Here is a 24560-nt window from a genome sequence, read left to right on the forward strand (position 1 = left end):
GTCTTTGGTTTGCGGCCAGGTTTTGACGTGGCGTTTCCCATTTCTGCAAAATGGCTCTAGCAATAATAATCACACCAAAAAAGTAACTTCCTCTGCGTCATGAAAATGATTGTGATTCAGTTCATCTCCTAGATCTTTCTAGGACTTTCTATCCATCGACTCCATACTTCTGCTTCCCATCCTTTCCTTCCCATTTTCTAAGTGTGTGCTGTTTTTAATTGTATTTTAGATTTTTGGGGGGACAGCTGGATGGTCTCTCGTGAGGCACGGTGATGGGATTCTGGCTTCAGTCTGGGATTCGTGTCAAGGGTCTGCTCCTCACTTTTAAACCCTAACCAAATCACTGCCTCTTTCTGGGCTTGTTTCCTCTAAATAAGGGGTCCCTAAAAACATATGTAGGAAACTGCCCATTGCAGCCTTCTTGTGGTAGCAGAGAATTGGAGGCAACCTAGAGACCCATCACCCAGGGGAATGAATAAGAAAAATGTGATACACGTATAAGATGGACCACTAGAATGAATTAGACCTACATACAGCAACATAGCTGGATCTCTCAAAAACAGAATGTTGAGTGAAGAAAGAAACAGAACAAGATTTATAGTACAATACTGTTTATGTAAATTAAAACACGTAACAATACCATACATTTTCACAGATACACATATATGTAAATAAACACATGAACGGTGGATTGGAAGGACGTACGTTAAATACACGGGAGTGGGTGCCTATGTGGGAGGGGGGATGGGATCAGGGATGGGTGATGAAGGGGACAAAACAAAAGAATATAAGGGCCTCATATGGACCAATGATGATATAGTGTGCCAAGAACTGAGGAGTATGGTCAGCTCAATTCTGTGCATTTGAGAGAGTAAAGTAATTGAGTGCTCAGGGGAACAGGCTGGCTGGGGAGACTCCCAGGCTTGTTTTTTCTTCCCGGTGACATCCCTCCCTCTGAATTTAATCAAAGCTTACCAAAATCCCAGCTGTATACAGCAGCCCCTTCCGAAGGGCTCCTATCCCAGACTGAGCAGTCCCTCCAGAAGCCATTAACTGTGTGGGGGGGCATTACCTAACCCCAAAATTTCCCCTCAAGTTTGATCACCAATTCCCAGTCCCCATTCTCCATGGTGGTCCAGTTTCAGGAACACTTGATCTGTGTTTTTGAGGGGAGATTGATACAGGAGTTAGGAGTCGTACATGGGGGCTCCAGGCTTTGGGAAGAGATGGGGTTCTCAAGTATCCTGTCCCCCATGCTCAGAAGCTGGGCCAAGGGAGGAAGATCTTATGAGATGGGAGTCTACCCTCTTGCTACATACACATGTACCATTTTCAAGTTTCATCTCTCCAACCACTCTACTTCCTGCTGCAAGCACATACTCTCTTTTTTCTCCTCTCAATTAGGTGCATATGTGTACGTGTGTGCACACGTGTGCTGTATATGTCTCCACATACAGGCATTTGATCACATGTGCCCCAGGCAGGAGTGCCCCCCGACAAAGTCACACAGACACATTGTCTCACTTGACCATACCTCCCCACATGTAGTCATGCAGACAGGACACACACACACACACACACACACACACACACACACACACACACACACACACACACAAAGAGAAAACATCCAATATAGCATTGTTCATTTCAGTTTTCCATTTACAAAATCCAATGGTGAATCCAGGCAGTTAGAAAAAAGAAGTGGAGGAAAATCCTCCTGAATGTACCCTATCTACCCCCACCCCTGTGGTACCCCAACCCCACCCCCTTGGAAAGGCACCCCCATCACTATCACTGAGAGAACAGGTACCCCCCACCCCCAGCTTCTCAGCCACTCTGGCCTGCCTTTCCAGGGCCACTCCATAGCCAGGCTCATTAATGTCTCTCCTGTGTAGAGTGCCTTCTCCACTCCTCTTGGGTCAAGGCTTGCCCAGTTCTGAGCTGTCTTTGAGTAGGGACAGAATATAGGACAAGGGCTTCTGTAGGGAAGGGAAAGGGGGTGGATAAATACTGATATCCCTCTCTCCCAGGAGATGAGAGGGGGACAGAGAGCTTGGGCAAGACCAGGCAAAGAATGCCAGCTTGGCTCACCAATCCATAAGACTTAATATGAGCCCACAGTGGACTCTGCCCTGGGAAGGAGGTTTGGGATCTCTCACCTGGGGAATCTGGCTGCAGTTGGCTCCACTTGGGGTGGAAGTAATGATGGAGGGAGGAAGAAGGGAAGGGCTGTTCAGTGCAAGGAAGTTGGGGGCTGAGGGCCCAGAAGGCCAAGGGTTACCACAGAGGGGCTTGAGACGGACAAAAAGAGGTCAGAGAGGAATGGACTCAAGTCCACAGTGCCTTAGAGCTTATACCACTATGACTTACCAAGGCCCTCAAAGAATTTTCATCTTCAGGTGAGTAATATGAACTCAGGAGGCAATTCTGGGGTTGAATTCCTCTCTGACCCCAGGCTTTGGGATCCAGCCATTCTGGGGAGTTTGACTTTCCCTCTACACTTCCCTGGGTGGGGGGGAGTTGCTCCTGCCTGTATGGCACCCACATCGACCCTGGTGGGGTTGGAGTGGGTTTCCATCCTCAGGAAGAAGAGTTGAGGGACGGGGATCCAGGAAGCAGCTTGAGAGAATGCAGCCAAGCTGGGTCTCTTCAGCTCAAGGCGTGTAGCTCACATCCTGCTCTTCACCTAACCTGAGCCCATCCCAGAGGCCCTTCTCCCTCCCCTCCTGGCTTCTCAAATAGATGCTCAGGAAACACTTGGGAGGTCTGGACATGGTGGGGATGGGGAAAAGACTGGGCTTGGGACTGGGGTTAGCCTAAAACAACATTGCACATAACATAGCAATTAAACATTCCTTACTCCCTGGGGACCCAGCACCCCCTTCGGTCCCTCTTGTCAGCACATCAATTTCTCCCTAAACACCCAGGCCTTGCTAAAGGACTTGGAAGGGGAGGGTGCATGGGAGCGAGGGGACAATAAGAGCTCTGGAAGTCTATTTTACAGGACAAATTTCCCCCTTCTGGACAATGTCAGAGGAGAGACATTAAAGCAAGAAAGCCTGTCTCCTCAGCTGTGAGTAGAAAAACCTGCATTTTCAGTTTTTTTTTTCTGAATTGTCATTTCTGAGAGAGAGAGAGAGATTGTAGAAGTGGAGGAGGAGGCAGCGGAGACAGGCCCCACAGGACTAGAAATGCCTCTTTCCCAGTCCCCAATCCTGGGGAAGTGTTGGCAAAGGTGCTTAGATTCCAGGTGGTTCGAGGGGCTGGGGCTGGAGCTCAGAAAGAAAGGCTCCTGTATGGAGCCCCATCTCTCCCCTTTTGTTGGCCCCCATCATGGTGGCCATGACTTTCTTCCTGCCTGTCTGCCTACCAGCCTGCTTCACATGACACAGTAGGGTTCTCTAGGAGCTGGGGCACCTCCTGTGCCCCAGCAGGGGGCGTGAGTCCTCAGGCACTTCTTGAGGTCCTTGTTGAGCAGGAAGCAGACGATCGGGTTGACAGCAGCCTGGGCGAAACTCATCCAAACAGCGGTGGCCAGGTAACGGTGGGGCACGGTGCAGGCTTTCACAAACACTCGCCAGTAGCAGGCCACGATGTAGGGTGACCAGAGGAGCAGGAAGAGCAGTGTGATCGCATAGAACATACGGCCCAGCTGCTTTTCACCCTTGACCTCGTCCATGCCCAGCAGCCGCCGGCTGGCTGCGTGCCCATTCTGCCGGATACCCAGAAGGGTTGGTGGCATGGGCCCGCGGCCAAAGCCAGCGATCCAGTTGGCAGCAGCTTGGCCGGTGGCCCCAGGGCCATGGAATGTCCAGTTCTGGCTGATGGCTGGCACCATCTGCACGGGCTTCATCTTGCGGTGACGATACTCGAAGAGGAGCAGCTTGCCATAGACAGCATGTGTGGCTGCCATGAGCACAGCCAACATAAGCATGAAGCCCAGTGTGTCATTGGCCTTGAAGTAGCGATGCTCAAAGATGCACTGGTCCTCCTCACGGATGAACTTGTAGGTACCCACGTCGAAGACAGGTGGGAAGGCCATGGCCACAGACAGGGTCCAGGCCATGCAGATGACAGCTGCACATGTCCAGAGTGTCATGCGCTTGGCGTAGAAGCGGTGGTGGGCAATGGCCATGTAGCGTGTGACGCTGATGCAGAACAGCATGAAGGCCGCATGGAAGCAAAAGAGCACAGCCATAAAGGCCACAATCTTGCAGCTGAGCGCACTGAAGGTCCATGAGGAGCCGTGGCGCACGGAAGCCAGCACAAAGGGGAAGCAGACGGCAGAGCGTATGCCGTCAGCCAGGCACAGGTCCAGCAGAAAGTAGTAAGGAGCCTTGTGCAGGGCACGCTCCTTGAGCACCAGCAGGGACAAGATGGCGTTGCCTGCTAGGCTCACGCACATGATCAGTCCCAGCAGCACCAGCTTCACGTAAGCCGATGCTGATGGTGGGGAGAGTGCACCGCTCACCTCCTCGGGCTCTCCAGTGGTGTTGGCCATACTGAGGGGCAGGGGCTGCTCCCAACCCTACGGGGTCAGCCAGTCCGGTACTCGATGGGCCCCAGGGGACTCCATCAGTTGTGCTGCTGGGCTGCACCTGCAAATGAGGATAATGGGGGAGACACAGACACAGACAGACAGAGATATGAGGGCAGGAGAGAGATAGAAAACACACACACATGGGCACAGAGAGTGAGAAGGGACAGAACCAAGAGGTAGAAAATGGACACAAATTGAGACAGAAATGGAGGGGATGAGAAAGAGTGAGAAGAGATAGGGAGAGAGACAGAACCAGAGAGAAAGAGCAGGAGTAAGGAAGGAGGGCATAGGGAGGGAGGGAGGGAGAGAGAAACACAAGAAAAAGAGACAGTGAGAAACAGGTGGAAAGGAAAGGTGAGGAAGAAACAGAAAGGGCAGTGTTAGTGTGTCTACACAGCCTCCCCACTTTCTCCCCGGCTGGTGTCAGGTCCTGCCCCTGGCCCACTGCTGCTCCTCCTCCCTCCTTGCTGGGTGAGGGGAGCTTTGTCTCTCTGTATGTCTTCAGTTACCTGTTTCCCCCATTGATGGGTCTGTGGGATAGGGATATTGGTGCAGCTCTTCTCTCCCTTTACAAAGCCCAAAGGTGGTGTTCTTCAAACTTTTAAAACTGCCACCCATAGTAAGAAATACATTTTACATCGCAACCTGGTACACATACACGCATGTGCACATAGAGTTGAAGCAAAAGTTTTACAAAACAATACAGATCCTATGTGTAATGTACCTCATTCGTTTCTATTCTAATTCACAGTTTTTTTGGTTAATGATGGTAGCCACTCATTAAATAGGTTTCTTCATTCATAACCAAGAATGTGGAACAGTGGGAAGACCAACGGGGTTGGAACAGGGCGGGCAAGAGAGACACTGGAAAGTGTATTCACAGAGGGGTCTGGGGCCAGATCATGCAGGGCTGTGGGCCATGACAAGGATTTGGGTTTTTACTTTAAGTGAGGTGGAGAGTATGTGTGAATATAAAGATGTAGGTATGCTTGTGTGTATTCATTTGTTGAAAAACTGTTTATTGAGCATCTACTGCATGCCAGGCACTGAAGACAAAGCTGTGAAACAAACAGACAAAGATCCCAGCCCTTGTGAAACTGACATTCTAGATAATAAAGAAGATACACAAGTGAAGTATAGTAGGTCAGATGATAAGTTTGTAAAAATAAAAATAAAGGAAGTGCTAGGGGTGGGGGAAGTACAGTTTTAGATGAAGTGGACAGGGAAGGCTTCATGGAGGAGGTGCCATCTGAGCAAAGACATGAAGGAGGTGAGAGAGTGAGTCATGTGGATATCTGGGGGAAGAGAAGTCCAGGCAGAAGGAACAGTCCAGAGCAAAGGCCCTGAGGTGAGACTGCATGTGGTGCATTTGAAGAAGAACAGGGAGGTAGGTGGAATGGAGTGGGTGAGGGAAAAGTGGTGGGAGGTGAGGTCAAAAAGGTGGTGAGGCCAGATCACATAGGCCATGGTGAGGACTGTGACTTTTACACTGAGCGAGATGGGAGCTGTGGGAGGGTTTTGAACAGAGGCGAGATGTGATATGACTCAGGATTGAATGGGATCCTGCTTGCTGCTATGAGGAGCACAGATCACACGAGGCAAAGGTGGAAGTAGGGAAGACTATTTAGGAGGCTCCTGCAGTAACTCAGGTAAGGAATAACAGCACCCCTGTGCCCCCTGCCATGCTTTATTTCTCTTCCTAGAATTTCTCTCTTCTAATGCACTATATAATTTACTTTTTAATAGTTTATTTATATTGACATATAGTTGATGTACAGTATTATATGTTACAGATAGACAATACAGTGATCCACAATTTTAAAGGTTACACTCCATTTATAGTTAGTATAAAATATTTACTTTTAAATTTTGGTTTATTGCCTGCCTCTCCCTATTAGAAGGAAAGCTCCACGAGGGTAGGGATTATAGACTCACACACTCTCCTCTAGAAGGGCAGTGTACAGCCCATGGTAGGCCCTCAGTCAAAAGCTGGCAGATCAACTGGTTGATGACTAGAAGGGCTGGTGGCTCATGGAGGGCTGCCTGGAGCTGTCCAGGCAGGATTTGCTGAGAGAGCTGTCTGGGCAGTGCGTGAATGGGACAGCACAGGCAAAACTTGGGGGGAAGCAGGAAAGCTCCTAGCATATGCGGGCTGGGTGTGGGGTGTGATAAGGTAGCAGGGCAGGTCCCCCAGGAGAGGCAGCAAGGCAGAAGCTGGAGAAGCTCAGAACTGCTGCTGGGGCTGGGATGGGCTTGAGGTTGGATGTCTTTCTACCCCCTCCCTCCCTCCCAGGAAAACGGCTCCCCTCTGTACTGTTTCCCAGCTCAATCCAACCTGGTCTGCCACAGCCACTTGGGGCCAGGCTTTTTTGATGGCATACCAAAGTCTCACAGCCGGTGCCAGTGGGCCAGAAGAGGGTACGAGGGCAGGGGCTTGAGAGAAACGGAGTTGGTGGGCCCCTTTGGCCCCTCAAGGCCTCATAGCTCCCACAGAACTGCAGACCAGCCAATAGCTGGGTGTGTGTAAATATGCACACACACACACCTTAGCCTTGAGGAGAGGCGGGGGTAGTGATAGAGACAGAGATTGAATGTAAGACAGAGAGAGACACACAAGTGACAAAGAAGGAGAGAGGAGCAGAGAGAGAGAGAGAGAGATGGAGACATAGGAGGGAGGGAGAAAGGGTGGGAGAAATAAACAGAAAAAGGAGAGAGCCTTACACAGAGAAGAGGAGATAGAAATAGAGACAGAAAGAGGAAGAAGAAAGTGAGAAAAAAGAGACAGACACACACAGAAACAGAGAGAGTGCAAAAGACAGACAAGGGAGAGAAACAGAGACAGAAAGGGGAAAAACAGAGACAGAGAGGGAGAGAGAGACAGAAAAAATACAGACAGAGGGAGAGAGGGAAGGAGGGAGGGAGACAGAGACAGAGAGATAGAAGGAGAGGGATAATGCCAGGAAAGAAAGAGAAATAGACAGGAACGGGAGTAAGAGACAGATATAGAGAGGGGATGGAGACAGAGGCAGAGGCAGAGACAGAGAGAGGCAGAAATAAAGATGGAGACAGAGAGAGGGAGACACAGAGAGACACACTAAGACCAAGAAGGTGGATAATATGTAGCCCAGAGTCTCAGTGAAAACAAAAACAAACACTAAAACAAAACAAACAAAAACCCATAAAACAATAGCAGCAAACAAACAAAACTGGTGTTGCCTGGAAAGCTGGGGCTATTACATAAAAAGTGAGGAGAGGGTTCTTCTGAGAACAGATTGGCAGCCACAGCCTGGACCATCCAAGACTAAGGATGCGTGTGCATACACATAACAGGTACATTCGTGCCCAGATGCCCTTAGACAGAGATACAAACACCTACACACACACTCACAAACACATAGGCTACTCCTATAGAGACCCATGGACAGCAACCAGCTCACACATAGGGACAATGGTGTGCATAAAAGTGTGCATGCGCGCGCGCACACACACACGGTATATCGTGCATGCTGCCTCATTCACACAGGCACAGTGCACCCTGCTTAAACACCAGCGCTTTGTCCTCAACAAAGGCATTACTGCCCTCTAGGGGACATCTTGGAAATTTGTAGGAGCATTTTTGGTTGCCACAGTGCTGGGTGTGTCCTAACATTTGGGGTCCTGGGCAAGGATGCTGGCCATCCAGTGGGCAGTCCCACACAGCCAACATATGTCCTGCATCCCATAGGATGGGATGAACTGAACTTAGAATCTAACTCTATTTCACAGATAAACATAGTTGTTCCTTTGATTTAATATACCCTGAATTATCCAGGAATGTGGCTATCACATAAGTCTAGAGACTATACTTTGTTTTGTGGAGCACTTTCCTTGAGTTGTTCACTATTTCAGAAACTCTCACCCCTAGGCTTTTGCCTGTCACTTCCTGCACTTTGTACAAGGGGCAGCTTCTGATTTTTCGCCTTCTCCTAAATCCACATTTACTCATTATAAGATGTTACAAGCTTCTAATTCACTGAATCTCCTGGGGAGTGTCATGCCCAAGCACTTCCATATTGAAATACAAATTATTTTTTAATCACTTTTATTTCTTATTTATATTAGAGTTAGTACAGTGTGGATATTGTATAAAATCCTATATGAATTTTCTTTTGAAATTATATACACAGAGAGATTGTATTATCTAAGAACCTCATGTCCAGATAGTAAAGGGGTGTTATAAAATATGTTACATAAAAGAGTGTGTTGGGTATGAGAGGGCTGAGAATTGCTCATATGCACAGACACACTCAGATACACACGCACACACAAATACATGTGCAGCGGCTCACAAACCCACAATTGTAACTCCCTTAACACACACACAAACTCTCAAATCCTGATAGATACACACACACAAACCTACTCATTGTCACTCATACATAGACTCATACATACCCTTTATCCCAGCATACCTGATTGTTCAAATCCTCTCACATATTCAAACTCTTGCAACACAGGTATGAAAACAGTGGCATACCTATATCATCACATGTACAAACATGGTTACACATTAACACTCAGTCACTTACATATGCCAGCATGCTCAAATGCACTTGAACCCTGCCACACGCATATATACACACAACCACATGCGTATGTATACACAGACTGCCCCTCAGATACCCACAGAAAGAATAGACAAGTAAAAAACTGCTCACATACACACATGTACATACTCTAACACACAGAGACCAACTGATCCAAAACCTCTCACATAGATTAGGCAAACTCACCAACACAGATGTGTACACCCTAGTACGGGTACACACAGATGCCCATTCATGGACATGCTCACTTATGCAGAGAAGTAGACCAGCTCCAACATACACACACACACACACACACACACACACACACCCCTTAGCAATATGCAAGCACAAGCAAACACAAAGAGAAAAGCCAGATATAGTGCATACAGATACACCCTCACACACAGACATCTATACACAAAACAAACTTGCTCACAACCCAGATGCATTTACTTGACCTATACATCCTGAAACAGGTATACACCCAGAGACAAACCCGTGCAAATGCACAGAGCAGCCAACTCCAGAACACACAGGTGGAAACATTAGCAGAGCTGCCGGGGGCTGGAGCAAGAGGGGGATCGAGGGGACCATATGAGAAGGGAGGTTGTAAATGTCTGGATTGCTTCCTGTCGAAACCTCCCAGATAGTTGGATTATTACTTTGATTGCCACTGATTGTTCATCATCAGTGAGGTTTTTTAGTTTTGCCCATATGTGTACAATGTTTATTTTTCTTTTAATTTGATCTCATTCTTATTTTTCCACATTTTTTCTACGAAAATAGAAGGGCTGTATGATTGTAGCTGTTATCACTATTATAAAGTATTAGGTGTTCCTAAAGAGAATATAACTATTTTGTTAATTCCCTTGATTGTTGCTTCTTTATTAAAAAAATGTTTTCTTCTAGAACACTTCAAACAAAAATGTAGAAAGAATCCTGTAATGAACCTCAGTGTACTCATCGCCCAGATTCACCAATGATCAACTCATAGGGTCTTGTTTCACCTATAACTTCCCCCACTTCCAGAGTATTTCAGAGCATATCTATCATGCCATTTCATCCATAAGAATTTCAGTAAGTATTTCCAAAAGATAAGAACTCTTTTAAAAACATTATAACATTTTTATTATTTATTGATTGATTTATTTGCTATTGGCTTTTAATATTTAAAATTTGGCAAATCTGATTCTTGGTGGGATTTCATAATTAATTTCATAATTATTATCTTTTGTTTTTAGGTAAAAATATTTGTCAATAAATGAGTGCAGCCTGACTATAGCTGAATTGAATTGACTCATTAAAGGGAACTCTAGGCCTTTCTGGGTTGTCTCAGAGTGCTGCTTAAAAATGCAGAAGACCTAAAACTTGATTTTTGGAAAAAATCAGTTTTCAGAAGTCACAAAGGTCTGCTGACTCCTTTAATACTTTATATTCAAGTAGATTTAATTTTTAAGATATTTCTTTCCCCATCAAATTGGACTTCTGGATTAAAGCTGGAAAATCAGGAGACTCATAAGACAAACACAGTAGTCTCCCCTCCAAAATAATCCAGGATGTTCCTAATTTAAGCAGTTTAATGAGGATTATCTCAAATTTGTGTTCAGCTGCCCAACTAACCCTCTTTTCCTCAGCCAAATATCCAATTTGGGTGGAAAGGTTATCAAAAGAAACCTTCCCAGTAGGCTATGTTGGTCAACTGACCACAAAACACTAACACACAGAGAAAGATTTGGACTTTTTGAAGTATCTGGAAGAGCAAATTAAGAAACTGGGCTCTTTTTTGAGATTAGTTAGAACATTCTTAGATGGAGTTCAACCAGCTGTAACAGGGTTATACAATTAACAAGTAAAGCTAAGTTGCCCGCCCAGTAGAATCTCATATGTTAGCAGTCTGCCGGGAAATTGTCCACACTATATTTGAGACCAACAAGGTAAAAGAAATAGGAAAGCAGTCACTTTCAATTATTTTTGTTAGGAGATACACTGATGACAGGTCAAAGGACATTGAGATAACACTAACCCAGAAGATCGTTGCATCAAAGGGGTTTTCATTTTATATTGATGTATCTCAGGATGTTGATTAACTGTGCTTGGTTTATAGTACTAGTCAGAAAGCCTGAAAAGAAATGCCAGAAGCACCAAAATAAACTAAGGTTGAAATACTCAAAGTGATACATAAATATTTTGAAATATTGTGGAAACCCTGCATAAGTCTGTGGACTGATGCTGCTGTTGTGATGGCAGGAAGTTTACAGCTGGAATTTATTCTGAAAATGCTGAAAGTCATCCACTGAGGAGCCTTAACCTATAAAAGTTTACTTGAAAGTCTAACTGCCACAGTAAATGATGCCAGGTGAATTTAATTAGATCCAAGGCACTACCCACCCACTTGTCAGCTTTCTGTGAAGCACTGGAATCAGTATACCCTTCTCTATTGTTTTAAGGCTAAGTGTGTAAGGATTTTATAATGGATTTATAAGCTAAAAGAAAAATTTCAGCATTCTTTTGTGAATGATTCTCACTTTGCAGATTTGATGCTTACTGGTTTTAACACATGGCTCTTTGAGCACATGAATAAAATTACATCAAAAATTTTAGGCACTCAAAGATACATGAAAGTATACTGACAAGGTTTATGGATTTGAAGCCAAACTTAAACTTAGAAGAAATCAGGTCAAGTATGGTTCCTTGGGTGATGTTTAGTTAGCATTATAAGTTCAATACTAAAGAAGACTTATTAGGATGACTAGAATAAGTTCTAGTCAGGGGAACACTTCATCATTATTTTTAAATACTCAAAATGAAAATTTTCTGTTGGATTCAAAATTCATAAGCATTTGTTACAAGGAATTTCAACATCACATGTGATTGAAAGAAAAGAAAGAGGTGTTAGATTTAAAGAAGGATCTCAGTTTGAAGCACAAGATTCAAAGACTAAGAATTACTGATTATTGACGGGAAAAGAGTTTTAATCAATTAAAAAACACCCTTTGACCATCTGCTGCCACTATGCAAATGGTTTCCTGTTGATGGTGACTACAAGAGACAGAAGAGGTCATGTAGCTATTCCAGACGTAAAACTTAGGTCTCTGCCTGGCCATGGCAAGAACAAGTGAGTAATAAAAGGGAGGTGAAAAAGGAAGGCACCAACAAGCAGTCGTTCCATTTCTTAAGAAAGGTTGGTATGGTGTGAAAGCACCAGCCATATTCAACACAAGAAACTGCACCTGATGCTTCAGAGAAACCAAAACGATACCTGATGACCCCAAAGCTCATTCTTTTGAAGTGAGTTTTGCTGACCTGCAGAACCATGCTGCTACATTTCATACATTCAAGCTAATTACGAGGACATTAGGGCAAACTGTGCCTAAACAACCTCCGGGGAATGGGTCTTACCTTCAACAACATGCCTTCCAAGGACTTCCCTGGTGGCACAGTGGTTAAGAATCCGCCTGCCAATGCAGAGGACATGGGTTTGATCCCTGGTCTGGGAAGATCCCACATGCCGCGTAGCAACTAAGCCCGTGCGCAACAACTACTGAGCCTGCACTCTAGAGCCCACGAGCCACAACTATTGGGCCCATGTGCCACAACTACTAAAGCCCACGCACCTAGAGCCCGTGCTCTGCAGCAAGAAAAGCCACTGCAATGGGGAGCCTGCGCACTGCAACGAAGAGTAGCCCCCACTCTCCATGATTAGAGAAAAACTGCATGCAGCAAGGAAGACCCAACACAGCCAATTAAACAAACAAACAAACAAAAAAACCCCATGCCTTCCAAGATCAAAAAGAGACAGGCCACAATGGAAGTTTCTACCCATGTCAAAAGTACCAAAGGGGAGGGTGGGGGGGAGTCGAGGGAGGGAGGGAATATGAGGATATATGTATAAATACAGCTGATTCACTTTGGTGTACCTCAAAAACTGGTACAAGAGCGTAAAGCAATTATATTCCAATTTAAAAAAAAGTACCAATGGTTATTTGTTTCATTTGTTTTGTTTGGGTTTTTATCAAGAAATATAATAACTTGATATAAAGGATCTATGCTCAGCGCCAAGTGATTTACCAAATCATGATGAAAATGACCATAAAATAAGTCAAGGCAGTCATGACCAAAGATGCAGAAGAAGTGAGCATGAGTGAATTAAAAAGTTATGTTTACAGAAGTGAGCTATGAAAAAATTTGGAAAAGATTTCATTTGAAAGTTGCATACAAATTCAATATTAAATAACTCTCCTAAAACTTGGCATTTTTATTTTTCTTACCACAATTTTTATAATATAAAGAAAATATAAGGAATTTCTTTTCATCAAACCCCAGTACCCCGAAATCCTCATAAGTTTACTACAGTGTGCCATATAAATATCTCACCTTCTCTGTGTGCCTGACACATTCACAGCTAGTCATGTTGTGTAGAAACTTGCCCACATGAACAGATACACAGCACACAGGCACAGGTGTACTTGCAGATTCAAATTTGCACACACATCCAGACTTACTCCAGTTGGTAAGTGCAATCAGATGCACTCACACATACCTCCTCTTCTACACAAAGAGTTAGGCATGTGTGTAGGTGCCCACTTACCAGCAAATCATGGAAAGATTTATAACACACACACACACACACACATAATTACCCTTCTATAGAAATACATGCCTAGGCACAATACATTTGCCATTCACATGGGCACGTGCAGACACATACACCTACAGACTAAATCATATGAACCTATATGTTTTCAGACACAGCCATGCATGCACAGATGTAAGAACTTGACATTCAGATGCAGGGCAAGTCCTGCTCACATCCTACAGATCCAGGCCCTTCCCCACCCCAGGCTCTTACATTAAGAGATTAAAACCTACTATCTTATATGAACCCTGCCCTGGCACACATGCATATACACAGAACAGACTTGCCCGCACATATAAACACATGGCTCAGGCTCACTGCTACACACACAGAGGCAGGCAGGCAAGTGGAGCAATGCAGACTCATGCATACACACCCACATAGCCACTGTTGCTTATTAACACAGACAGACACACTCATTCACACCTACACATATACCCACATGACACAGACACACACATCCTAGTACATGGCCATACAGGCATAAATCCTCTACACACACACACACACACGCATCCACCCACATCATCACATATAAACCTGAATACCAACCTTCTTACATTTACAGACACTAACAACACGCACACATTTACATCCTGACCACTACAAACCCATTTACATATTCAGATAAAAACACACTGTGCACTACCACAGATACAGGTATATGCACTCATACACTCAGATGTGTGTATGCTGGGAAATATACACACAGGGCCAAATCCCCTCCATCAATCTTCTAGACCCTCACTTCCATTCTCATACACCCATGGTTTTATATGCACACTGGGACACATATAAGTACAAACCCAATTTTATGTACAGACACACTCTCACATACACCCAGGATCTGCTCATTCTTTCACACATACATGTGGATACTGATAATGTGGCAAATATGCACATAGAAACTACCCCGTTCACACCTGCAGATAGACACATACTGTCACCTACACATAGGTGCATGCAACAATTATAGTACTGGGTAACACCTTGCATGGCACAGAGGACTCATTATGTACCAGGCACAGTCCAAAGCACTTTTCGAATATTAACTCATCCAATTCTCATTCTATGAAATAGGTAGTATTATTACCCCTACTTTACAAATAAGAAACTAGGGTTTAGTTGAGGTTAGGTGACTTGCCCAAAGCCACACAGCTAATAAAGGCAGAACTAGGATGCAAACCCAAAGCCAGGCTCAGGACCTTACAGATCCAACTTACTCACATGTAGAAACACACTCACCTCATACACATATACAGATACACACTGCTTTAGCACAAACACATGTACACACAAGCCATGTACTAACAGGCTCAGGTACAAACAGTCACACACATACACATACACAAACATGGACATGCTCACATTTACAGACACTCCAGCAGAAGTATATCTTGCCCCAGGAAAAATACACACATTCATACACATGCCCACAATCATGCACCTCACCAAAACACACCCACACTATCAAACACACAAAATACCCACATATACCACCTACACACCATCTAGATAAATCCATACTCACATACAGATGCACCCATATTCTCAGATATACTCCCCACCCAGATATACCCACATACTACCCACATATATTCACATGCACACATCACCCAGATATACTCTATCTCCCATACATCATCCAGAGAGAACCCCACACATCCTGCTTAGATATACCAACTTCTACACACCCCAACCAAGGTGGGTACACATACTCTTTCTCAGACACACCATTCAGATGTACCCACTCTCACACGCCCCCCCAATACTGATACAGACACACTCTCACACAAATCCCATCTAGACACACCCATCCTCATACATGCATACTTCAAATACAACTACATTCACAGGCACTCCACCCAGACACAGCCACGCTTACGCAAACTCCCAACTCAGTACACCCACATTCTCATATACAACATTCAGATACACCCGAACTCACATACACTCCCAGCCCAGAGCCCTCATACCCAACCCAGGCACACCTACAGTCTCTTTCACACATGGTATCAAGATACACCTACAACGACACATACACCATTCAAAGATACTTCACTTACACACACCCTACCCAGATACTTACACTCACCCAACTCAAATACATCCACATGCACAGATACCCACCTACACGTAATCCAGAGACACCCACTCACACAAAAATCCTATCCATATACACCCACACTGCTCATGTTCTTTCCTTCTCTCTGTCTCTGCCTCTCTCACACATATACACACAAAAGAGCTCCACTTACACAGCCCCAGCCAGATACATTCACACTCTCATACATACACACAACATCCAGATTCATCCCATGTGGACCACTGAGATACATTCACACCCACATACATGATCTAGATACACTCCACTACCATCTAGATACATCTGCAAATTCACACACACATCCCACCCAGATATATCCAACTTTCACACATGCTGTCCAGGTGCACTTCCCCAGACACTCCACTGCCCAGATATGTCCAATGTTCTCATCCTCTCCACACCACTCAAATGCACCCACATTCCAAACTTACACTTCCCACCCAGCAATGTCCCCCAAATTCTTTCACACACCTCATCCAGTTATATACACACTCACACACATACCCAACTGTGTATGTGCTCTCACCCACCCACCATCCAGATATGCACATTCAAACACACTCCACCTAAAATACACCCGCACAGTCTTACAAACAGCTCAGATGTACCACACTCTCTCACAATCATCCAGATACACCCAATCACACCCCAACACACTCACATTCACTCTCTGACTCAATCAAACCCAAACACTTCTACCCCATCCAGATATACCTACACACTCCTTCCCCTGGATACATTCATGCTCTCACACTCCCATCACACTCAGAAACACCTACACACTCTCTTACACATACATACAATCTAGCTCCCCCACCTTAATCACCATCATCCAGAATACCCACACTCCACACACACCATGCAGATATATCCATGCTCTCTCACACATACCACACACACCTCACTCACATATACCCCTCACAGCATCCACAGATACTCCCAATTATATACACACTCACATACACCCCACCCTCACCCAGATGTGCCCAAATTCTCTCCTACACACACACACACACACACCCTATCTAAACTCCATCACACACTTCCATTGCCTAGATACACTTGTGCTCTCACCCACCTACATACCATCCAGATATACCCACACTTGAATGCCCCCCACTCCAATACACCCATACTCCTTCATACACTCACTCTACCCAGAAACACACCCACTCTCTCTTACACACATAGCATAGATAGGTCCATACTGTAAAACATACATCATCTAGATAACCCCCCGCTCTCTCTTGCACCATCCAGATACACCCATAGCCACACACCCCTCAAATATATACATCCTCACACATATTCCCACACAGCCACACCCAAAGTGTTACTCATACCATCCTCCACTGAAATAGGCCAAAGGTCTCACAGTGCCTCACAAATGCACCATTCACATACACCCACATCCATACTCATCCCTCTCAAATACACCCAAATGTCTCACATACAAACCCTACCTAGAAACACCCAGGCCTTCCTTCTCTTACATACACACAACCCAGATCCCTCCTCTCTCTCTCTCTCTCTCTCTCTCTCTCTCTCTCTTTCTTCAAATATAGCACCCCCTCCAAACACACACCCCACTCTACCTGGATATACCTTCACTTTTCACTTATACATACACATTTAGATCTAGATTTCTGCCTGGATAGCACAATTTGGGTGCTGTGTGAAAACCATTTACCAACCCTTGATACCACACAATGCCATTTTGTCCTGGGCCTTTGATGGTGCAGGGAAGGATGGGGAAGGTCTTTGTGTTTCAAGATATCCTTTCCTAAAGAGGTCACAGGCCCTCTTCCCTAGCAGGATATCTGTCATTTTTGGTTCTCACTTCTTGAGTGTGAATGATGAAAAGAATTATCCTGAGACCCTCACAAAAGCCCAGCACATGGTCAAGGCCAGAGAAACCCCAGAAGGGGGTCATGGATTGCTCGAGTGTTATGGTTTCCATCATCTAGGATGTCTATATAATTAGAGCCAGACATGGTCTAGCAGGGTACCTGACTATCAGACATGCATATAAATACATGCTAGGGTACACATAGCATCACACAGACTCATAAGTACCCTCCCTTATCACCCCCTCAATAAGTCCTATCTGCACAAGCCCAAGGCCAAATCTCTCTGCCTCTCTCACATACATACCATGAGACAGGCACATGCACAAATACCTACACTCACCCCTACAACAGGCACACCCACAGCAGTACACACACACACACACTGCACTGGGTCCCACATATGCACATCCATTTATTCTCAAACACAAACATATATGCATTGCATACATTCACATGACATAATGCCCATGAAGGACATACATTCACTCACAAACACAGGTGTACACACAGGCATATTTACATACATCCACAGACAGACAGACTCTGTATCACACCCGATGAGACAATGAACAAACATGACACACATCCCAAATGTATACACATACAGCCTCAGGCACGACCACATAAGCATATTCACACATACTCACACATGGATGTACTCACACACACAAACAGCCAGAGGTGCTCATGCTTGTCAATTAGATGGTATACTCATACATGGACATTCTAACACACACAGACTTATACACACAACTGGGCATGTACACCTATAAGCATGTTCACATGAACTTAGGCTTGTACAGCATTCATTCCTGCATGCACAGAACCAGATGTGGAGACACAAATGTACTTACAAAACACACTCACACAGTTACGCACGCCATGTATGTTGACACACGTTCATACACCCATGTGAGAAGCTATGCAAACAAAATAAGACTCATGCACACATGGAAGAATAGTCACATATTCTCACACACTTGTACAGCTGCACAAGAATTGCTAACACTCATCACAGACACACACATGCAAAGACATCCTCTCTCACACACACACACACACACACACACACACACATTCGAATGCACTTATAGGCCAAGAGTGGTGTGTACTTACATTCACTTACACTGTTCTACAGCATATGCTCCAGAACAAACAATGGTAGATAAACACAAATACACTATGCAAATAATTAGAACTGTGCAAACTGGTACAGTTCAGACACCTGTACACTCAGACAGACACACACAGGCACAGTTACATACACATACATTTAGATGTGTTTGAATACACAGGCAAACATACAGACATGTTCACTCAAGTGCACACACATACTAGCATATACACACACATTCACTCAGCCACTCACAGGCATTTCCACACACACATTCACACTCACTCAGAAATTCAAACAAAATACATAACGAGACATGCATCCAAGTATTATGAGCTGTAGTTACTCACGCACACTACACTCAGACATGCACTAACACACAACAGTGTACCCACAAACACAAGTAGACATATACATGAATGCAGCCATTTACCCATGCACACAAGCTTTTGTGCATATATTTAAAGGTGTAACCCCACCCAGCCATACCCATATGTATAATGTGCACACATAGGCAAATGCACAAGACATACTTTCATACACAAAACATGTGCATTCACACACTCTCTCCTACCCACACAGTCCTCCTTACACCAGTGTAACCATCTACACTAATATTTCCCTAATCAAATGTGAACCATGGGTCTGTCTAGAGACAATACGTATTCAAACAAGCGTACACAGACACAGACATAATTCAAAATGCTGGAGAAGCCACAAAGACATTCACACACAGGCCTACTCATACGTATACATGACAGGCACACCCACACAGGAGCATGTTCACACACACCTACCCTCCCATACATGCATGCACACACACACACCCTCACACTTATAAACACACCATTCACATGCACCTGTACTCATATGCACATATGGGCACACACAAATATATACAGTCAGATATACCTAGGCAATCACTTAACAGGACATGCACACCCAGGCGTTCTGAAACCCTCACATTCACACACACACACAATCAGACATGTAAACTAAAAGACAAATGTATACCACATACATATACAGCCAGACATTCAACAGGCCTATTGGCTCAGAGAAACACACCCTCACTCAGGCTCAGGATCAAACATGCCCATTTGCTCACCCAGACAGACATGCAAAGTCATACCCACTCCCTTGTACACATACCATCCTACCCAGACACCCATACCCTTGTACACCATCACGTGACCTGCTCACACACACAGACATATTCATAATGCCCATGAACAGACACACACACACACACAGTCATATGTTTTCAGTTGCACATATACACCCACGCTCAGGCCTAGATGCCTCTGGACCACAGGCGGGGTTCTCTCCCTTCTGCACCAAATGCTTCTTCAGAAAAGTCTACTCTATATCCCAGAACCCCACCCCTCCCTGCCACTACAGAGGAGGTCTTCTGGGCCTCAGTGTTTCCCCTCCTCCTACTCTTTCCCTGGCCTTGAGGACTCTCCTCCAGCCACTGACCCTTCACTCAGTGTTCCACCACATCTCCACGCCCAGAAACCAGCCAGCAGACCCAACAATACCTCCAGCCCAGACTCTATGTTAGTAAAACCCTGGGACCCGTCCCCCAAAGCTCTGGCTGCTGCATGGGCCACACCCGAAGCCCTGCGATCTCAGAAGCTTCAGCCTTGTCCCCAGGCCCTGCCAACCACTGACCACAGGCCAAACTCTTGCCAAGTCTCCCCTCAACAGGGAGATGCACACATCACCAGGGTCAGCAATGCTGCAGGCTGCAAACCAGGCCTCTGCTAGCTCATGGGGGCTCAAGCCTGTGTGTGTGTGTGTGTGTGTGTGTGTATGCACGCACGTGTGCACAGCCAGGGGAAAGTGCAGGGAAGGAGCCTGGAGGAGGGTGGGGGCAGGAGGCTCTGCCCACAGCCACCACTTATTCCTCCTTACAAATGAGGAGTAACAACAAAGACTTGCTCCTGCCTCCTTCTCCACTCCCCTCCCCCATTTACCTACCTGCTGCTCTTCCCAGATCTCAGCCAAGACCCCGGAGCAGAGGGGCCAGACCTTCCCCAAAATAATTAATGACAATATTAATCATGAACAATCAGCAACAATAATGACCATGAGCTTTGCTGACATTGCTTCACGGCCACTTCTATACACATCCTTTTCTTACATGCACCAACTCATTTAGTCACTACACACACCCATGAAGGAAGGGTTACAGTCTCTTTGACAGACGAGAAAACCAAGGTTCAGTAAGTAGCACACATTCACTAAAGTTGCACAGTAGTTGAGGGAGGTGTCCCTGGAGAATCCATGTTCTCCGTATACCAGGCTTTCCTGCCTCTTCAGACAGAGGGACCACAAGGCCATAATATCTGAGGAGTCCTAGACATAACATTGGGAGTCTGAAACAGATACTGAGAGCCTTAGATGAAGGCTGGGGCCCACTCTGTGGGGACAGCCATGTTGTGTCTGGCCCCTGCAGGGTGTTGTGTGGCATGGTCCTTGCCCCCACCAAGGCATCAGGTAGTCTAGGGCCTGGAAGTGCTCCCCACCCCCACCTCACCTTCCTTTTAGCTCTACAGTGGCTTCCTCCCCCTAGCTGGAAATCACAGCAGTATCTTCCATGGTGAGTGAGCAAAAGTCTGTGCTACCTGTGGGGAGAGACAGGGGAAGAAAGGAAGGAAGGAAAGAAGGAAGGAAGAAAAGAAGGAAACAAGGAAACAAGGAAGGAGTGGGGTGGGGGGGTGGTCTGGGCTGGGAGCAGCTTCTCTGTCACGTCTACCCACCTGCCAGCTCACACACACAGGCAGACACACACACACCCTGCATGCTGGCCAAGGAACCTGGCGGAGAGTGGAGGAGGAGGGAGAGGGAGAGAGAGAGGAGGCAGCTGCAGGAGGCTGAGCCTGCCCAGGGTGCAGGCATCATTAGGGGAACACAGCCGGGCTTCCACAGAGAGCACACAAGACAATATTAACACAGCCTCGTGCTCAAACACAACCGTAATGATAAAAACAGACCCTGTAAGGGGAAACAGGTGGTAGTTCCCTTCCTCATGGGACGTTTGGGATTTAGGAAGATGGGGATGGCTAGAGGACACTCCAGGCTTGGGTGCCCAAGTAGCCCTTGTGATGGAGCAGAAAGAGAGAGAGACTAACAGAGTCAGAGAGAGACAGAGAGCATGGCAGTGATGGAGACTCTGGAATATGTGTGGGGAGTCAGAAGAGAAGTCCCAGCCCCCCATCCATGGTGGAGGGATGCTGACTACTTACCTAGGCTCTCTCAGCAGGGCTGTCTTGGAATCCAGGGAGGGGGCTCAAGCTGTCTCACTCGGATAAATCACAGCCCAGGCCACATTGTGGGACCCTCAGTGATCTGGCAGCCAGTGACACTCCTGCTTCTGTTGCCGTGGATACAGCCGGGCTGGTCTAAATTGCAGACATCAAGGGAAGCAGGCACTGGAGGAGTGCACTGGGAAGGGCTGGGGGTGTTGGGGAACACCAGGTGGGCAACACACAGCCTTGGGGTGCCCAGCTAGCTGGCAGGTGGGAGTCTGGGCAGGTGCTTCCCCAACTACACACTCCCACCCCCATCTTCATGCCACCGCCAAGCTGGGAGGGGGGCCAGCACTGGCCCCTGCTACCCGTCTGCCCGCCTGGCTGCCGGTCCCCCCCCTTCCCCCTCCCTGTCTGCCTGCTGGCCGCCGCCTTTTGTCCTCAGAAGACACGGTCCCCGCGGGGCCTCTGCCAAGCCTCCAGCAGATGCTCAGGGTCCGGGGCTCCTCCCTGGGAGCACTCGGGCCATGGCCTGGGAGAGCCCCAGGCTGGGGGAGCTCTCATCCAGGCTCTCCCCGCTCCCCAGGCCTGTCGGGGATGGGGAAGAGGTGCAGGTCCACAGCCACAGGCAGCAGCAGAGGTGGAGTTGGGGAGGGGATGGACGCCAGAAAGAGGGGGTGGGGTGGAGAGAGAGGCTGGCCTGATAGCTGTGTCCCGGGTTTTAGATCCGGGTTGAGGAGGGTGGCTCAGAGCATCCGAGGGGGGGTCCTGATGCAAAACGGGGGCACCGTGGGCCTGCCGAAGGGACCCTCCGGGCCTGCGAAGCACCGCAGCTCACGCAAATTTAGGTCCCAAGATGCTGGGAACACCCAGCCTGGATAGGGCATCGGCGGGGAGCCCAGGGCACTAAGCTGGACCCCATCCGGCCTGTCCGTCCCCCCTCTCCTCGATTTGCACGGTCCCTGCCTCAGGAGCGGGCGGAGGAGGGAGGGAGGAAGGAAGGGAGAGGGAAGGAAGGAGGTAGGCTGAGCAGGCAGGGAGACTCCCAGCCGCCAGCCCGGTCCTCCCTGGGGCGGGGTGGGGCGGGGCGGGGCGGGGGGGGGGCCGGGAAGCAGCCGGCTGGCTGGCCGGTCGATTGGGTGGGGATGCTGGCCTGGCGGCTGTGCTGCCAGGACAATAGCTGGCTGGGGAATTCAGACTCTGGCCTTTCTGAGATTCTGGAGAGAGGCATGTGTGGAGGTGGGGAGAGGTGGCTAAGAGGCTGCTGAGAGAGCAACTCACGTGGGCTGCAAGTGCAGAGGCGGCAGGGGTGGGGGGATCTGCGGTTGGGGTCAGGGCAGAAAGGGCCTCTGGAAGTTTCTCAAAAGCTTTCTCATGGGAGGCATCCTTAAAGCACTGAGAGGTAGGATAGACAACCTTATTTAGAATGGGTTCTATGGGTATTTTCCCAGCAAGGCCTGCAGGTGGGCGGGGGTGGGGGGGTGGGGGCGGGGCAGGGAGCGCTGCCCATCTCTGAACAGCCCTTCTCAGGACGTCATCTCCCGTGCCACCCCTACTTTTTCTGGGCCAGTAGACAGACATGCACCCATACTTAAGGCCACGTCCCAGGACAGCAGAATGGGACAGGTGAGGAGGAAGCCTTGTAGGCAGAGGTTTGAAAGCAAGGAAGAAATATTTCTCTCCTAAATAGATTAAATTGGGACCAAATGATGCCATGGTTCCCCTAGTATATAGCATTTAAGAATTCCAGCTCTCTTGATATAAGCGATTTTCTTCTATTCTCTTTCTTCCCTCATTCGTTAGTTCACTCATTTGTTAAACATGGCTGTATGCTAGGTCCAGTGGTGGGCCCTGGCGATATAGGTGAATCAGACTTGCTCTCTGCCCTTAGGATACCCTTGCTCCATCACCAAGCTGTGGTCCTGCAATCCACCTGCATCTGAACCCCTATAGACTTTGTGAAATGTGGATCCCCAGGCCTACCTCCCAGAAATACTAATTTAGGAGATTTAAGATGAAGCTCCAAAACCTGTATTTTTTAAAAATTTTATTTATGCGTTGGCTGCGTTGGGTATTCGTTGTTGCACATGGGGCTTGCTCTAGTTGCTGGGGCGGGGCGGGGGGGGGCGCGGGGCGGGGCGGGGGGGCGCTACTCTTCATTGTGATGTGCTGGCTCCTCAATTGTAGTGGGTTGTGGAGCACAGGCTTTAGGCATGTGGACTTCAATAGTTGCAGCACACAGGCTCAATAGTTGTGGCTCACGGGCTCTAGAGCACGGGCTCAATAGTTGTGGTGTACGCGCTTAGTTGCTCCATGGCATGTGGAATCTTCCCAGAGCAGGGTTTGAACCTGTGTCCCCTGCATTGGCAGGCAGATTCTTAACCACTGCGCCACCTAAGAAGTCCACTAAAACCTGCATTTTGACAAGGCCTCAGGTGGTTATTGTTATGTTTGGGTATCATGCTTTGGAGAGGGAGGAAAACCCATG

General features: G+C 47.0%; 1 protein-coding gene across 4 annotated transcripts; it reads right to left on the reverse strand.

Moving 5' to 3' along the window:
• Positions 1-1779: 1779 nt before the first annotated feature.
• Positions 1780-23000, reverse strand: GPR173 (G protein-coupled receptor 173). Of its 4 annotated transcripts, none has more exons than XM_057718300.1 (3): positions 22070-23000; positions 21361-21448; positions 1780-4601 (listed from the first exon to the last, which is right to left on the reverse strand). In XM_057718300.1, the coding sequence occupies exon 3, from the start codon at positions 4502-4504 to the stop codon at positions 3383-3385; it is 1122 nt and encodes a 373-aa protein (XP_057574283.1). In that variant the 5' UTR covers positions 4505-4601; positions 21361-21448; positions 22070-23000; the 3' UTR covers positions 1780-3382. The 4 variants fall into 4 exon arrangements, with proteins under 4 accessions (XP_057574283.1, XP_057574282.1, XP_057574281.1 ...); XM_057718299.1 differs by having other exon boundaries at positions 1780-7094; XM_057718298.1 differs by lacking the exon at positions 21361-21448.
• Positions 23001-24560: the final 1560 nt, after the last annotated feature.

Source organism: Hippopotamus amphibius, chromosome X, assembly GCF_030028045.1.
Source record: "Hippopotamus amphibius kiboko isolate mHipAmp2 chromosome X, mHipAmp2.hap2, whole genome shotgun sequence".
In the NCBI taxonomy this organism is placed as follows: Eukaryota; Metazoa; Chordata; class Mammalia; order Artiodactyla; family Hippopotamidae; genus Hippopotamus; species Hippopotamus amphibius.

What these genes read in the sequence shown, in the direction of transcription:
- GPR173 (XM_057718298.1), bottom strand. Translation starts at nt 4,504, where the DNA reads ATGGCCAACACCACTGGAGAGCCCGAGGAGGTGAGCGGTGCACTCTCC.